At 41.2% G+C, this 18726-nt stretch overlaps 1 protein-coding gene across 1 annotated transcript in view; it reads left to right on the top strand.

Moving 5' to 3' along the window:
• LOC135466347 (5-phosphohydroxy-L-lysine phospho-lyase-like) overlaps window positions 1-18726 on the top strand; it is a 50277-nt gene that overhangs the window by 20586 nt on the left and 10965 nt on the right. The window contains exons 4-5 of the mRNA XM_064743786.1: window positions 8721-8795; window positions 17504-17597. Of these exons, the coding sequence (XP_064599856.1) occupies window positions 8721-8795; window positions 17504-17597 (169 nt within the window). The remainder of the gene's footprint in view (window positions 1-8720; window positions 8796-17503; window positions 17598-18726) is intronic.

The following is an 18726-nucleotide window of genomic DNA, read 5'->3' as shown; positions in this document are numbered from 1 at the left end:
AATTATCAACTTAGAAGTAACTATGTAAAAAAAGAAATCTGAATAACATTTGTGACAGATAAATCATAACTGAAGTAATGCATATTACTGTGTTGATATTGTGTTAATAACAAATGAGATTATACTCCAAATTCATTTAACAGTTCTAATAAATGTAACACAGATGGGAGAAAATGGGCTTTGTCCATATTGTAACAAACATTATTACTCAATCTGAAACAATGAACATTTAATACTGGTACAGTAACAATCAGCATTACTCATAGTCTAACACTCAACATTACTCATAGTGTAACACTCAGCATTACTCATACTGTAACTGTCAGCCTTACTCATACTGTAACACTCAGCATTACTCATAGTGTAACACTCAGCATTACTCATAGTGTAACACTCAGCATTACTCATACTGTAACAGTCAGCCTTACTCATACTGTAACACTCAGCATTACTCATGCTGTAACAGTCAGCACTACTCATGTTGTAACACTCAACATTACTCATACTGTAACAATCAGCATTACTCATAGTGTAACACTCAGCATTACTCATAGTGTAACACTCAGCATTACTCATACTGTAACACTCAGCATTACTCATAATGTAACACTCAGCATTACTCATACTGTAACACTCAGCATTACCCATACTGTAACACTTAGCATTACTCATACTGTAACAGTCAGCATTACTCATACTGTAACACTTAGCATTACTCATACTGTAACAAAGATCATACCCATACCCTTATAAATGTTCACAAATGGGTTTTTTCCTGATTTTTTGTTAGTGAGTTACATAATAGGGAAATACATGTATGTAACAAAAGTAAAATAATGAGTGGAGCAGTGGAAAATGTAAGATAATGTGGAGCAATAGACAATGTAAATTAATGTGTAGACCAATGGACAATGTAAGATAATGAGTAGAGCAGTTGACTGTAAGATAATTAGTAGGGCAGTGGACAATGTAAGATAATGAGTAGAGCAGTTGACAATGTAAGATAATTAGTAGGGCAGTGGACAATGTAAGATAATTAGTAGGGCAGTGGACAATGTAAGATAAAAAGTAGAACAGTGTACAATGTAATATAAAGAGTAGAGCAGTGAACAGTGTAAGTTAATGAGTAGAGCAGTGGACAATGTAATATAATGGGTAGAGCATTTGACAACATGGGATAATCTGTAGAGCTGTCAACGACATGAGATAATGTGTAGAGTTGTCAACAACGTGAGAATGTGTAGAACAGTTCACGACATGAGGTATTGTGTAGAGCAGTCAACGACTTAAGATAATGTGTACAGCTGTCAATGACAGAAGGCGACGTAAAGCAATCATGACGTGACAATCTGTGGAATGCAACGAGGTCAGATAATGTATAGAGCAGTAGACCATGTAAATTAATCTGCAGACCAATGGACAATGTAAGATAATGAGCAGAGCAGTGGACAACGTAAGATAATGAGTAGAGCAGTAGACAATGTAAGATTATGAGTAGAGCAGTGTGCAGTGTAAGATTATGAGTAGAGCAGTGGACAGAGTAAGATTATGAGTAGAGCAGTGGGCAGAGTAAGATTATGAGTAGAGCAGTGGCCAACGTAAGATAATGCGATGAGCAGTAGACAATGTAAGATAATGAGTAGAGCAGTGGACAGAGTAAGATTATGAGTGGAGCAGTGGGCAGTGTAAGATTATGAGTAGAGCATTGGACAGAGTAAGATTATGAGTAGAGCAGTGGGCAGTGTAAGATTATGAGTAGAGCATTGGACAGAGTAAGATTATGAGTAGAGCAGTGGGCAGTGTAAGATTATGAGTGGAGCATTGGACAGTGTAAGATTATGAGTGGAGCAGTGTGCAGAGTAAGATTATGAGTAGAGCATTGGACAGAGTAAGTTTATGAGTAGAGCAGTGTGCAGTGTAAGATTATGAGTAAATCATTGGTCAGAGTAAGATTATGAGTAGAGCAGTGGGCAGAGTAAGATTATGAGTGGAGCAGTGGGCAGTGTAAGATTATGAGTAGAGCAGTGGGCAGTGTAAGATTATGAGTAGAGCAGTGTGCAGAGTAAGATTATGAGTAGAGCATTGGACAGAGTAAGATTATGAGTAGAGCAGTGTGCAGTGTAAGATTATGAGTAGAGCATTGGACAGAGTAAGATTATGAATAGAGCAGTGGGCAGTGTAAGATTATGAGTAGAGCCGTGGGCAGAGTAAGATTATGAGTAGAGCAGTGGGCAGTGTAAGATTATGAGTAGAGCAGTGGGCAGTGTAAGATTATGAATAGAGCAGTGGGCAGTGTAAGATTATGAGTAGAGCATTGGACAGAGTAAGATTATGAGTAGAGCATTGGACAGAGTAAGATTATGAGTAGAGCAGTGTGCAGTGTAAGATTATGAGTAGAGCATTGGACAGAGCAAGATTATGAGTAGAGCATTGGACAGAGTAAGATTAGGAGTAGAGCATTGGACAACGTAAGATTATGAGTAGAGCAGTAGACAGTGTAAGATTATGAGTAGAGCAGTGGGCAGTGTAAGATTATGAGTAGAGCAGTTCGCAGTGTAAGATTATGAGTAGAACAGTGGGCAGTGTAAGATTATGAGTAGAGCAGTGTGCAGTGTAAGATTATGAGTAGAGCAGTGGGCAGTGTAGGATTATGAGTAGAGCATTGGACAACGTAAGATTATGAGTAGAGCAGTGTGCAGTGTAAGATTATGAGTAGAGCAGTATGCAGTGTAAGATTATGAGTAGAGCAGTGTGCAGTGTAGATTATGAGTAGAGCAGTGTGCAGTGTAAGATTATGAGTAGAGCATTGGACAGAGTAAGATTATGAGTAGAACAGTGGGCAGAGTAAGATTATAAGTAGAGCATTGAACAGAGTAAGATTATGAGCAGAGCAGTGTGCAGTGTAAGATTATGAGTGGAGCAGTGTGCAGTGTAAGATTATGAGTGGAGCACTGGGCAGAGTAAGATTATGAGTAGAGCAGTTGGGCAGTGTAAGATTATGAGTAGAGCAGTGGGCAGTGTAGGATTATGAGTAGAGCATTGGACAGAGTAAGATTATGAGTAGAGCAGTGGGCAGTGTAAGATTATGAGTGGAGCATTGGACAGTGTAAGATTATGAGTAGAGCAGTGGGCAGAGTAAGATTATGAGTAGAGCATTGAACAGAGTAAGATTATGAGCAGAGCAGTGTGCAGTGTAAGATTATGAGTGGAGCAGTGTGCAGTGTAAGATTATGAGTGGAGCACTGGGCAGAGTAAGATTATGAGTAGAGCAGTGTGCAGTGTAAGATTATGAGTAAATCATTGGACAGAGTAAGATTATGAGTAGAGCAGTGTGCAGAGTAAGATTATGAGTAGAGCATTGGACAGAGTAAGATTATGAGTAGAGCATTGGACAGTGTAAGATTATGAGTAGAGCAGTGGGCAGTGTAAGATTATGAGAAGAGCATTGGACAGAGTAAGATTATGAGTAGAGCAGTTGGGCAGTGTAAGATTATGAGTAGAGCAGTGGGCAGTGTAGGATTATGAGTAGAGCATTGGACAGAGTAAGATTATGAGTAGAGCAGTGGGCAGTGTAAGATTATGAGTGGAGCATTGGACAGTGTACGAATAAGAGTGGAGCAGTGGGCACTGTAAGATTATGAGTAGAGCATTGGACAGAGTAAGATTATGAGTAGAGCAGTGTGCAGTGTAGATTAGGAGTGGAGCATTGGACAGAGTAAGATTATGGGTAGAGCAGTGGGCAGTGTAAGATTATGAGTAGAGCATTGGACAGAGTAAGATTATGAGTGGAGCAGTGGGCAGTGTAAGATTATGAGTAGAGCAGTGTGCAGTGTAAGATTATGAGTAGAGCATTGGACAGAGTAAGATTATGAGTGGAGCAGTTGGGCAGTGTAAGATTATGAGTAGAGCATTGAACAGAGTAAGATTATGAGTAGAGCAGTGTGCAGTGTAAGATTATGAGTGGAGCATTGGACAGAGTAATATTATGAGTAGAGCATTGGGCAGTGTAAGATTATGAGTAGAGCCGTGTGCAGTGTAAGATTATGAGTGGAGCAGTGGGCAGTGTAGGATTATGAGTGGAGCAGTGTGCAGTGTAAGATTATGAGTAGAGCAGTGTGCAGAGTAAGATTATGAGTAGAGCATTGGACAGAGTAAGATTATGAGTAGAGCAGTGGGCAGTGTAAGATTATGAGTAGAGCATTGGACAGAGTAAGATTATGAGTAGAGCATAGGACAACGTAAGATTATGAGTAGAGCAGTATGCACTGTAAGATTATGAGTAGAGCATTGGACAGTGTAAGATTATGAGTAGAGCAGTGTGCAGTGTAAGATTACGAGTAGAGCAGTGGGCAGTGTAAGATTATGAGTAGAGCAGTGTGCAGTGTAAGATTATGAGTAGAGCAGTGTGCAATGTAAGATTATGAGTAGAGCAGTGTGCAGTGTAAGATTATGAGTGGAGCAGTGGGCAGTGTAGGATTATGAGTAGAGCAGTGTGCAGTGTAAGATTATGAGTAGAGCAGTGGGCAGTGTAAGATTATGAGTAGAGCAGTGTGCAGAGTAAGATTATGAGTAGAGCATTGGACAGAGTAAGATTATGAGTAGAGCAGTGTGCAGTGTAAGATTATGAGTAGAGCATTGGACAGTGTAAGATTAGGAGTAGAGCATTGGACAACGTAAGATTATGAGTAGAGCAGTATGCAATGTAAGATTATGAGTAGAGCATTGGACAGTGTAAGATTATGAGTAGAGCAGTGTGCAGTGTAAGATTATGAGTAGAGCAGTGGGCAGTGTAAGATTATGAGTAGAGCAGTGTGCAGTGTAAGATTATGAGTAGGGCAGTGGGCAGTGTAAGATTATGAGTAGAGCAGTGTGCTGTGTAAGATTATGAGTAGGGCAGTGTAAGATTATGAGTAGAGCATTGGACAGAGTAAGATTATGAGTAGAGCAGTGTGCAGTGTAAGATTATGAGTAGAGCAGTGGGCAGTGTAAGATTATGAGTAGGGCATTGGACAGAGTAAGATTATGAATAGAGCAGTGGGCAGTGTAAGATTATGAGTAGAGCAGTGTGCAGTGTAAGATTATGAGTAGAGCATTGGACAGAGTAAGATTATGAGTAGAGCAGTGTGCAGTGTAAGATTATGAGTAGAGCAGTGTGCAGTGTAAGATTATGAGTAGAGCAGTGGGCAGTGTAAGATTATGAGTGGAGCATTGAACAGAGTAAGATTATGAGTGGAGCATTGAACAGAGTAAGATTATGAGTAGAGCAGTGTGCAGTGTAAGATTATGAGTAGAGCATTGGACAGAGTAAGATTATGAGTAGAACAGTGGGCAGTGTAAGATTATGAGTAGGGCATTGGACAGAGTAAGATTATGAGTAGAGCAGTGTGCAGTGTAAGATTATGAGTAGAGCATTGGACAGTGTAAGATTATGAGTAGGGCATTGGACAGAGTAAGATTATGAGTAGAGCAGTGGGCAGTGTAAGATTATGAGTAGAGCATTGGACAGAGTAAGATTATGAGTAGAGCAGTGTGCAGTGTAAGATTATGAGTAGAGCATTGGACAGTGTAAGATTATGAGTAGGGCATTGGACAGAGTAAGATTATGAGTAGAGCAGTGTGCAGTGTAAGATTATGAGTAGAGCATTGGACAGTGTAAGATTATGAGTAGGGCATTGGACAGAGTAAGATTATGAGTAGAGCAGTGGACCGAGTAAGATTATGAGTAGAGCAGTGGGCAGTGTAAGATTATGAGTAGAACAGTGTGCAGTGTAAGATTATGAGTAGAGCAGTGGGCAGAGTAAGATTATGAGTAGAGCAGTGGACAGTGTAAGATTATGAGTGGAGCATTGGACAGAGTAGGATTATGAGTAGAGCATTGGACAGAGTAAGATTATGAGTAGAGCAGTGGGCAGTCTAAGATTATGAGTGGAGCATTGGGCAGTGTAAGATTATGAGTGGAGCAGTGTGCAGTGTAGCATTATGAGTAGAGCATTGAACAGAGTAAGATTATGAGTGGAGCAGTGGGCAGAGTAAGATTATGAGTAGAGCATTGGGCAGTGTAAGATTATGAGTAGAGCATTGGACAGAGTAAGATTATGAGTGGAGCAGTGGAAAGAGTAAGATTATGAGTAGAGCAGTGGGCAGAGTAAGATTATGAGTGGAGCAGTGGGCAGTGTAAGATTATGAGTAGAGCATTGGACAGAGTAAGATTATGAGTGGAGCAGTGGACAAAGTAAGATTATGAGTAGAGCATTGAACAGAGTAAGATTATGAGTAGAGCAGTGGACAGAGTAAGATTATGAGTAGAGCATTGAACAGAGTAAGATTATGAGTGGAGCAGTGGACAGAGTAAGATTATGAGTATAGCAGTGGGCAGAGTAAGATTATGAGTAGATCAGTGGGCAGTGTAAGATTATGAGTAGAGCAGTGTGCAGTGGAAGATTATGAGTAGAGCATTGGACAGAGTAAGATTATGAGTAGAGCAGTAGGCAGTGTAAGATTATGAGTAGAGCATTGGACAGAGTAAGATATGAGTGGAGCAGTGGGCAGTGTAAGATTATGAGTAGAGCAGTGTGCAGAGTAAGATTATGAGTAGAGCATTGGACAGAGTAGGATTATGAGTAGAGCATTGGGCAGTGTAAGATTATGAGTAGAGGAGTGGAAACACATAAGATAATGTGTGGAACAGTTAATGGCGTGAGGTAATGTATTGACTAGTGTACAGTGTAAGGTAATGAGTAGAGCAGTGGCTAATGTAAGGTAATGAGTAGAGCATTGGACAACGTAAGATAATATATAGAGCAGTCTGCGAAGTGAGATAATGTGTTGAACAGTTGACAATGCAAGGTAATGAGTGGAGCAGAGGACAGTGTAAGTTAAAGTGTAGAGCATGGACAATGTAAGATAATGTTTCAAACAGTCAGTGACTTGAGATAATGTGTAGAGCAATTACGATGTAATATAATGATTAGGGCAGTCAACGACGTGAGAAGATGTGTAGATCGGTCAACGACATAAGATAATGTGAAGAGCAGTGGACAATGTATGTTAATGAGTAGATTAATCGACAACGTAAAATAATGTGTAGAGCAGTGGACAATGTAAGGTAAGATAATGACTAGAGCAGTAGACTCTGCAAGATAATTTGTAGAGCTTGTGGACAATATAAAGTAATGAGTAAGCATTAGATGCTGTAAGATAAAGTGTAGAGCAGTGGACAATGTAAGATAATGAGTAGAGCATTAGACAATGTAAGATAATGAATAGAGCATTAGACTATGTAAGATAATGAGTAGAGCATTAGACAATGTAAGATAATGTGTAGAGCCGTGGACAATGTAAGGTAACGTGTAGAGCAGTGGACAATGTAAGATAATGTGTAGAGCAGTGGACAATGTAAGATAATGTGTAGAGCATTAGACAGTGTAAGATAATGAGTGGAGCATTGGACAGTGTAAGATAATGTGTAGAGCAGTGGACAATGTAAGATAATGTGTAGAGCATTAGACAGTGTAAGATAATGAGTGGAGCATTGGACAGTGTAAGATAATGAGTAGAGCCGTGGACAAAGTAAGATATTGAGTAGAGCATTAGACAGTGTAAGCTAATGTGTAGAGCAGTGGAGAATGTATGATAATGTGTAGAGCATTAGACAGTGTAAGCTAATGTGTAGAGCAGTGGACAATGTAAGATAATGTGTAGAGCATTAGACAGTGTAAGATAATGAGTAGAGCAGTGGACAATGTTAGTTGATGAGTAGAGCATTAGACAGTGTAAGATAATGAATAGAGCATTAGACAATGTAAGATAATGAGTAGTGAGTGAGTGAGTGCTTGGGGTTTAACGTCGTACTCAACAATTTTTCAGTCATATGACGACGAAGGAATCATTAGGGTGCATGTACGTGTAATGTGCCTCCTTGTTGCAGGACGGATTTCCACCGCTCTTTTATTTAGTGCTGCTTCACTGAGACGACTTACCGAAGGCAAGTAAGCCACCCCGCCCGAGCCATTATACTGATACGGGTCAACCAGTCGTTGCACTATCCCCTTGATGCTGAACGCCAAGCGAGGAAGTTAGAACTTCCTCTTTTAAAGTCTTAGGTGTGACTCGATCAAGGATTGATCCTGGATCTACCGGTCCCGAAGCGGACGCTCCACCAACTGTGCCATCCGGGCCGGTGAAGATAATGTGTAGAGCATTAGACAGTGTAAGATAATGTGTAGAGCAGTGGACAATGTAAGATAATGAGTAGAGCATTGGACAATGTAAGATAATGTGTAGAGCATTAGACAGTGTAAGATAATGAATAGAGCATTAGACAGTGTAAGATAATGAATAGAGCATTAGACAATGTAAGATAATGAGTAGAGCATTAGACAATGTAAGGTAACGTGTAGAGCAGTGGACAATGTAAGATAATGTGTAGAGCAGTGGACAATGTGAGATAATGTGTAGAGCAGTGGACAATGTGAGATAATGTGTAGGGCATTAGGTAGAGTAAGATAATGTGTAGAGCATTAGACAATGTAAGATAATGTGTAGAGCATTAGACAATGTAAGATAATGTGTAGAGCATTACACAATGTAAGATAATGAGTAGAGCATTAGACAGTGTAAAATAATGAATAGAGCATTAGATAACGTTGGATAATGAGTAGAGCAAGTCAATCCATCAGTATTTGTCTTCCTCCTCGGACATTTAATGACTGCTGTTGTAGGTCGGAGGCCAATGATCTGGCAAGGAGGCTGGCTGAAGCCCACACAGGCTCCAAGGACGTAATAACCTTAGACCAGTAAGTACAATATTTGCCTGTCCACATAAACTGGTCTGATCACCTGATCACCTTGCTGGGGGTGGGGGTATGGGATACATTCCTGTAGCCTGCAGCCGATGTCATGCCTCTCCTGAGTTGGTTATCTCCCTTTCTTTGGTATGCAAAAACAATACTCACATCCCTAAAGTGTTTTGTATATACGTTGGTCACTGAACAAGCATGTAATAAATATTATCCGTCATCAGACAAAATACTCTGCCTTTCATTGGACCAGAACATTTCGTGGGGTAAAAATATATTCTTGAATCTTGCAGATGACAATAAGTGTGTGTGCTGAGGTTATCTCCCTTTGTTAGTTTGTAAATACAATGGTCCCATTGCTGAAGTGTTTCACGTATACATCGATCTTCTCCACTGAACTGATGGGTAAATTCATCACATGCTTACTCAGTGATAGGATATGCAAATATATGTTGTCAGTAATTCTCATATTGGATGAGGCGTGGTTTTTCACTGATAATAATGATAATGTCAGGATTATTGACACCATATATTTGCGTATTCTATCACCGAGTAACAATGTGCTGGTAACTATTAAAATTGGCAAAATCCTGCTTCTTGTCTGGGTTACATTTACATGTGTGGTCCATTCCTGAGAATGAAGGGTTTTCGTCTGGGTTACATTTACAGAGGTCGTCCATTCCCGAGACTGAATGTTTTTCATCTGGGTTACATTTACATGCATGGTCCATTCCTGAGACTGAACGTTTTCGCATGGGTTAAATTTACATGTGTGGTCCATTCCTGAGACTGAAGGGTTTTCATCTGGGTTACATTTACATGTGTGGTCCATTCCTGAGACTGAAGGGTTTTCGTCTGGGTTACATTTACATGTGTGGTCTATTCCTAAGACTGAAGGGTTTACATCTGGGTTACATTTACATGTATGGTCCATTCCTGAGACTGAAGGGTTGTCGTCTGGGTTACATTTACACGTATGGTCCATTCCTGAGACTGAAGGGTTGTCGTCTGGGTTCATTTACATGTGTGGTCCATTCATGAGACTGAAGGGTTTTCGTTTGGGTTCATTTAGATGTGTGGTCCATTCCTGAGACTGATTGGTTTTTGTCCAGGCTATATTTACATATATGGTCCATTCCTGAGACTGAAGGGTTTTCATCTGGGTTACATTTACATGTGTGGTCTATTCCTGAGATTGGAGGGTTTTCGTCTGGGTTACATTTACATGTATGGTCCATTCTTGAGACTGAAGGGTTTTCATCTGGGTTACATTTACATGTGTGGTCCATTCTTGAGACTGAAGGGTTTCATCTGGGTTACATTTACATGTGTGGTCCATTCTTGAGACTGAAGGGTTTCATCTGGGTTACATTTACATGTGTGGTCCATTCTTGAGACTGAAGGATTTTCATCTGGGTTACATTTACATGCATGGTCCATTCTTGAGACTGAAGGATTTTCGCCGGGATTCATTTACATGTATGGTCCATTTTTGAGACTGAAGGGTTTTTGTCTGGGTTCATTTACATGTGCGGTCCATTCCTGAGACTGAAGGGTTTCTGCCTAGGTTGTATTTACATGTGTGGTCCATTTCTGAGAATGAAGGGTTTTCGTCTAGGCTACATTTACATGTGGGGTCCATTCCTGAGACTGAAGGGATTTCGTCTTGGTTACATTTACATGTATGGTCCATTCCTGAGACTGAAGGGTTGTCGTCTGGGTTCATTTACATGCGTGGTCCATTCCTGAGAATGAACGGTTTTCGTCTGGGTTCATTTACATGTATGATCCATTCCTGAGACTGAAGGGTTTTCATCTGGGTTGCATTTACATATGTGGTCCATTCCTGAGACTGAAGAGTTTTCGTCTAGGCTACATTTACATGTGTGGTCCAATCCTGAGACTGAAGTGTTTTCGTCTTGGTTACAATTACATATATTGTCCATTCCTAAGACTCAGGGTTTTTTGTCTGGGTTACATTTACATGTTTGGTCCATTCCTGACACTGAAGGGTTTTCATCTGGGTTACATTTACATGTTTGGTCCATTCCTGACACTGAAGGGTTTTCATCTGGGTTACATTTACATGTATGGTCCATTCCTGAGACTGAAGGGTTTTCATCTGAGTTACATTTACATGTGTGGTCCATTCCTGAGACTGAAGGGTTTCATCTGGGTTACATTTACATGTATGGTCCATTCCTGAGACGGAAGGGTTTCATCTGGGTTACATTTACATGTGTGGTCCATTCCTGAGACCGAAGGATTTTCATCTGGGTTACATTTACATGTGTGGTCCATTCCTGAGACTGAAGGGTTTTCATCTGAGTTACATTTACATGTACATGTATGGTCCATTCCTGAGACTGAAGGGTTTTCATCTGGGTTACATTTACATGTGTGGTCCATTCCTAACACTGAAGGGTTTCATCTGGGTTACATTTACATGTATGGTCCATTCCTGAGGCTGAAGGGTTTCATCTGGGTTACATTTACATGTATGGTCCATTCCTGACACTGAAGGGTTTACATCTGGGTTACATTTACATGTGTGGCCCATTCCTGAGACTGAAGGGTTTTCGTCTGGGTTACATTTACATGTATGGTCCATTCCTGACACTGAAGGGTTTTCATCTGGGTTACATTTACATGTGTGGCCCATTCCTGAGGCTGAAGGGTTTTCATCTGGGTTACATTTACATGTGTGGCCCATTCCTCAGGCTGAAGGGTTTTCATCTGAGTTACATTTACATGTACATGTATGGTCCATTCCTGAGACTGAAGGGTTTTCATCTGGGTTACATTTACATGTGTGGTCCATTCATGAGACTGAAGGTTTTCATCTGGGTTACATTTACATGTGTGGCCCATTCCTGAGACTGAAGGGTTTTCGTCTGGGTTACATTTACATGTATGGTCCATTTCTGAGACTGAAGGGTTTCTGTCCAGTGTCATTTACATGTGTGGTCCATTCCTGACACTGAAGGGTTTTTATCTGGGTTACATTTACATGTTTGGTCCATTCCTGAGGCTGAAGGGTTTTCATCTGGGTTACATTTACATGTATGGTCCATTCCTGACACTGAAGGGTTTTCATCTGGGTTACATTTACATGTGTGGCCCATTCCTGAGGCTGAAGGGTTTTCATCTCGGTTACATTTACATGTATGGTCCATTCCTGACACTGAAGGGTTTTCATCTGAGTTACATTTACATGCATGGTCCATTCCTGAGACTGAAGGGTTTTCATCTGGGTTACATTTACATGTATGGTCCATTCCTGAGACCGAAGGGTTTTCATCTGGGTTCATTTACATGTGTGGTCCATTCCTGACACTGAAGGGTTTACATCTGGGTTACATTTACATGTATGGTCCATTCCTGAGACCGAAGGGTTTTCATCTGGGTTACATTTACATGTATGGTCCATTCCTGACACTGAAGGGTTTACATCTGGGTTACATTTACATGTATGGTCCATTCCTGAGACTGAAGGGTTTTCATCTGGGTTACATTTACATGTATGGTCCATTCCTGAGACTGAAGGGTTTTCATCTGGGTTACATTTACATGTATGGTCCATTCCTGAGACTGAAGGGTTTTCATCTGGGTTACATTTACATGTGTGGTCCATTCCTGACACTGAAGGGTTTTCATCTGGGTTACATTTACATGTATGGTCCATTCCTGAGACTGAAGGGTTTTCATCTGGGTTACATTTACATGTTTGGTCCATTCCTGAGGCTGAAGGGTTTTCTTCTCGGTTACATTTACATGTATGGTCCATTCCTGAGACTGAAGGATTTTCATCTGGGTTACATGTACATGTGTGGTCCATTCCTGACACTGAAGGGTTTACATCTGGGTTACATTTACATGTATGGTCCATTCCTGAGACTGAAGGGTTTTCATCTGGGTTACATTTACATGTTTGGTCCATTCCTGAGGCTGAAGGGTTTTCATCTCGGTTACATTTACATGTTTGGTCCATTCCTGAGGCTGAAGGGTTTTCATCTGGGTTACATTTACATGTGTGGTCCATTCCTGAGACTGAAGGGTTTTCATCTGGGTTACATTTACATGTGTGGTCCATTCCTGAGACTGAAGGGTTTCATCTGGGTTACATTTACATGTGTGGTCCATTCCTGACACTGAAGGGTTTACATCTGGGTTACATTTACATGTATGGTCCATTCCTGAGACTGAAGGGTTTACATCTGGGTTACATTTACATGTATGGTCCATTCCTGAGACTGAAGGGTTTTCATCTGGGTTACATTTACATGTTTGGTCCATTCCTGAGGCTGAAGGGTTTTCATCTCGGTTACATTTACATGTATGGTCCATTCCTGAGACTGAAGGGTTTTCATCTGGGTTACATTTACATGTGTGGTCCATTCCTAACACTGAAGGGTTTCATCTGGGTTACATTTACATGTATGGTCCATTCCTGAGACTGAAGGGTTTCATCTGGGTTACATTTACATGTGTGGTCCATTCCTGACACTGAAGGGTTTTCATCTGGGTTACATTTACATGTATGGTCCATTCCTGACACTGAAGGGTTTCATCTGGGTTACATTTACATGTATGGTCCATTCCTGAGACTGAAGGGTTTTCATCTCGGTTACATTTACATGTGTGGTCCATTCCTGACACTGAAGGGTTTTCATCTGGGTTACATTTACATGTGTGGTCCATTCTTGAGAATGAAGGGTTTTTGTCTGGGTTACATTTACATGTATGGCCTATTCCTGAGACTAAAGGGTTTTTGTCTGGGTTACATTTGCATGTGTGGTCCATTCCTGAGACTGAAGGGTTTTCATCTGGTTTACATTTACATGTGTGGTCCATTTCTGAGACTGAAGAGTTTTCGTCTAGGCTATATTTACATGTATGGTCCATTCCTGAGACTGAAGGGTTTTCATTTAGGTTACATTTACATGTGTGGTCCATTCCTGAGACTGAAGGTTTTTTTAGGGTCTATTTGCATATGTGGTCCATTTCAGAGACTGAAAAGTTTTCTTCTAGGCTATATTTACATGTGTCGTCCATTCCTGAGACTGAAGGGTTTTTGTCTAGACTATATTTACATGTATGGTCCATTCCTGAGACTGAAGGGTTTTTGTCTAGGCTATATTTACATGTATGGTCCATTCCTGAGACTGAGGGGTTTTCCTCTGGCCCTACATTTACATGGTATTGTACTGGCTGTTACATAAGGAAGCTGTACCTGACTTCGAAGTGTTATCTCCCTCAGCGGAAGTGGAATAAATGTCTTTGATATTTTTATTCTTTGTTTTTCACCAAGATTGTACATGTACTGACCCTTGTCTTCAGTGTACCCTGGTGTATTGGGTCTCCATTTGCATGTATGTGTGGTGCCATCATCCCCAGCCTGAGGACCTACAAAACTTTTTGTCAGTCTGTGTGATTGTCTGGTGTGTGATGCCATCTTCTCCATCCTGAGGAACTACACAACACAATGTATGTCTGTCAGTCTGTGTGATTGTCTGGTGTGTGATGCCATCTTCTCTATCATGAGGAACTACACAACACAATGTATGTCTGTCAGTCTGTGTGATTGTCTGGTGTGTGATGGCATCTTCTCCATCCTGAGGAACTACACAACACCATGTATGTCTGTCAGTCTGTGTAATTGTCTGGTGTGTGATGCCATCTTCTCCATCCTGAGGAACTACACAACTTTTTGTCAGTCTGTGTGATTGTCTGTTGTGTGATGCCATCTTCTCCATCATGAGAAACTACACAACACAATGTATGTCTGTCAGTCTGTGTGATTGTCTGGTGTGTGATGTCATCTTCTCCATCCTGAGGACCTACACAACACAATGTATGTCTGTCAGTCTGTGTGATTGTCTGGTGTGTGATGCCATCTTCTCCATCCTGAGGAACTACACAACACAATGTATGTCTGTCAGTGTGTGTGATTGTCTGGTGTGTGATGCCATCTTCTCCATCCTGATGACCTACACAACACAATGTATGTCTGTCAGTCTGTGTGATTGTCTGTTGTGTGATGCCATCGTCTCCATCATGAGGAACTACACAACACAATGTATGTCTGTCAGTCTGTGTGATTGTCTGGTGTGTGATGCCATCTTCTCCATCCTGAGGAACTACACAACACAATGTATGTCTGTCAGTCTGTGTGATTGTCTGGTGTGTGATGCCATCTTCTCCATCCTGAGGAACTACACAACACAATGTATGTCTGTCAGTCTGTGTGATTGTCTGGTGTGTGATGCCATCTTCTCCATCCTGAGGAACTACACAACACAATGTATGTCTGTCAGTCTGTGTGATTGTCTGGTGTGTGATGCCATCTTCTCTATCATGAGGAACTACACAACACAATGTATGTCTGTCAGTCTGTGTGATTGTCTGGTGTGTGATGGCATCTTCTCCATCCTGAGGAACTACACAACACCATGTATGTCTGTCAGTCTGTGTGATTGTCTGTTGTGTGATGCCATCTTCTCCATCCTAAGGAACTACACAACACAATGTATGTCTGTCAGTCTGTGTGATTGTCTGGTGTGTGATGCCATCTTCTCCATCCTGAGGACCTACACAACACAATGTATGTCTGTCAGTCTGTGTGATTGTCTGGTGTGTGATGCCATCTTCTCCATCCTGAGGAACTACACAACACAATGTATGTCTGTCAGTCTGTGTGATTGTCTGGTGTGTGATGCCATCTTCTCCATCCTGAGGACCTACACAACACAATGTATGTCTGTCAGTCTGTGTGATTGTCTGGTGTGTGCTGCCATCTTCTCTATCATGAGGAACTACACAACACAATGTATGTCTGTCAGTCTGTGTGATTGTCTGGTGTGTGATGGCATCTTCTCCATCCTGAGGACCTACAAAACTTTTTGTCAGTCTGTGTGATTGTCTGGTGTGTGATGTCATCTTCTCCATCCTGAGGAACTACACAACACCATGTATGTCTGTCAGTCTGTGTGATTGTCTGGTGTGTGATGCCATCTTCTCCATCCTGAGGAACTACACAACACAATGTATGTCTGTCAGTCTGTGTGATTGTCTGGTGTGTGATGCCATCTTCTCCATCATGAGGAACTACACAACACAATGTATGTCTGTCAGTCTGTGTGATTGTCTGGTGTGTGATGCCATCTTCTCCAACCTGAGGACCTGCACAACACAATGTATTTCTGTCAGTCTGTGTTATTGTCTGGTGTGTGATGCCATCTTCTCCATCCTGAGGACCTGCACAACACAATGTATGTCTGTCAGTCTGTGTAATTGTCTGGTGTGTGCTGCCATCTTCTCCATCATGAGGAACTACACAACTTTTTGTCAGTCTGTGTGATTGTCTGTTTTGTGATGCCATCTTCTCCATCATGAGGAACTACACAACACCATGTATTTCTGTCAGTCTGTGTGATTGTCTGGTGTGTGATGCTATCTTCTCCATCCTGAGGACCTACACAACTTTTTGTCAGTCTGTGTGATTGTCTGTTGTGTGATGCCATCTTCTCCATCCTGAGGAACTACACAACACAATGTATGTCTGTCAGTCTGTGTGATTGTCTGGTGTGTGATGCCATCTTCTCCATCCTGAGGAACTACACAACACAATGTATGTCTGTCAGTCTGTGTGATTGTCTGTTGTGTGATGCCATCTTCTCCATCATGAGGAACTACACAACACAATGTATGTCTGTCAGTCTGTGTGATTGTCTGGTGTGTGATGCCATCTTCTCCATCATGAGGAACTACACAACACAATGTATGTCTGTCAGTCTGTGTGATTGTCTGGTGTGTGATGCCATCTTCTCCATCCTGAGGAACTACACAACACAATGTATGTCTGTCAGTCTGTGTGATTGTCTGTTGTGTGATGCCATCTTCTCCATCATGAGGAACTACACAACACAATGTATGTCTGTCAGTCTGTGTGATTGTCTGGTGTGTGATGCCATCTTCTCCATCCTGAGGAACTACACAACACAATGTATGTCTGTCAGTCTGTGTGATTGTCTGGTGTGTGATGGCATCTTCTCCATCCTGAGGAACTACACAACACAATGTATGTCTGTCAGTCTGTGTGATTGTCTGGTGTGTGATGGCATCTTCTCCATCCTGAGGACCTACACAACACAATGTATGTCTGTCAGTCTGTGTCATTGTCTCTTTTGTGATGCCATCTTCTCCATCCTGAGAACCTACCCAACTTAATGTCAGTCTGTATGATTGTCTATTATGTGGGTTGTGTAGGTCCTCAGGATGGGGAAGATAGCATGACACAACTTCATGTTTGTCTGTGTGATTGTCTATTGTGTGGTACCATCTTCTCCATTTTGAAGACCCACACAACTTGATGTCTACCTGTGTGATTTTCTGTTTTGTGGCGCCATCTCCATTTTTAAGGACCCACACAACTTGATATCTCTCTGTCAGTCTGTGTGACTGTCTGTTGTCTGATGCCATTTTCTCCGGTTTGAGGACCTACACAGCATGATGTTTGTATGTCTGTGCCTGTCTGTAGGATTGTCTGTTGTTTAAGGCCGTCTTTTTCATTTTAATTGCACACTCAACACGTTAACAAAACCATTTTTATTTTTTAATTGGAATTTGTGGATTCTCACAATTTGTTTTTGTGTGTTAAAACAGCAATGATGGTTTGTCCTGATTCTAAAGCTGTCCTATTGCAGTGCATATCATGGCCACGTGATCTCTATAATGGAAATAAGCCCATACAAATACCATGGCAAAGGTCCCATGCCTAACACAACAGAAGTCCATGTGGTAAGATACAGTGTTCATATTTTTTATGTCTATGTAATTGTCACAAATGTCTTTTGAAATATAGTAAATTAGCATTGTAACAGTATAAGCTTTGAGAAACAGTATCTTGTCATGCATGGGCTTTGAGAAATGATAAATTGGCATGGATGAGTCATAGATATGAACAGTTGATAAGTTGTCAAACGTAGGCATTGGGAAACAGTAGGTTGTCAAGCATGAGCCTTGGGAAACAGTAGGTTTTCATATGCCATGGGAAAGAGTAACTTGTCAAGGTTATGCCTTGAAAAACAGCAAACATAGGCCTTGGGAAACAGTATGTTGTCAGATATATGTCTTGGGGAACCATAAGTATAGCCCTTGGGAATAGTAACATTTCAAGTATACATGTAGGCCAACAGTAAGTTGTCAAATATATGTCTTGGGGAACCATAAGCATAATCCTTGGGAATAGTAACATTTCAAGTATACGTGTAGGCCTTGGGAGACAGCAAATTGTCAAGGGTAAGCCTTGGGAGACAGCAAATCGTCATGCGTAGGCCTTGGGAAACAGCAAATTGTCAAGTATAGGCCATGACAAACAGTAAGTTTTCAAGCATATGCCTTGGGAAAGAGTAAGTTGTCAGGTATATGCCATGGGATACAGCAAAGTTTAAGTCTTAGGAAGCAGTAGGTTGTCAAGTGTAGGCCTAGGGGAACAGCAAATTGTCAAGTGTAGGCCTAGGGGAACAGCAAATTGTCAAGTGTAGGCCTTGGGGAACAGCAAATTGTCAAGTGTAGGCCTTGAGGAACAACAAATTGTCAAGTGTAGGCCTTGGGGAACAGCAAATTATCAAGTGTAGGCCTTGGGAAACAGCAAATTGTCAAGTGCAGGCCTTGGAAAACAGTAACTTATCATATATAAGTATTGGGAAACACTAACTTATCATGTATATTCCTTGGGAAACAGCAAATTGTCAAGTGCAGGCCTTGGAAAACAGTAACTTATCATATATAAGTATTGTGAAACACTAACTTATCATGTATATTCCTTGGGAAACAGCAAATTGTCAGGTAAAGGCCTTGGAAGACAGCAAATTGTCAAGTATAGGCCCTGAGAAACTGTAGTTTGTCAAGTATGGGCCTTGGGAAA

The sequence above is a fragment of the Liolophura sinensis genome, chromosome 1, assembly GCF_032854445.1.
Source record: "Liolophura sinensis isolate JHLJ2023 chromosome 1, CUHK_Ljap_v2, whole genome shotgun sequence".
NCBI classification, from domain to species: Eukaryota; Metazoa; Mollusca; class Polyplacophora; order Chitonida; family Chitonidae; genus Liolophura; species Liolophura sinensis.
Note: the sequence above shows the minus strand (reverse complement) of the source record. Positions and strands in the feature narration are given on the sequence as shown.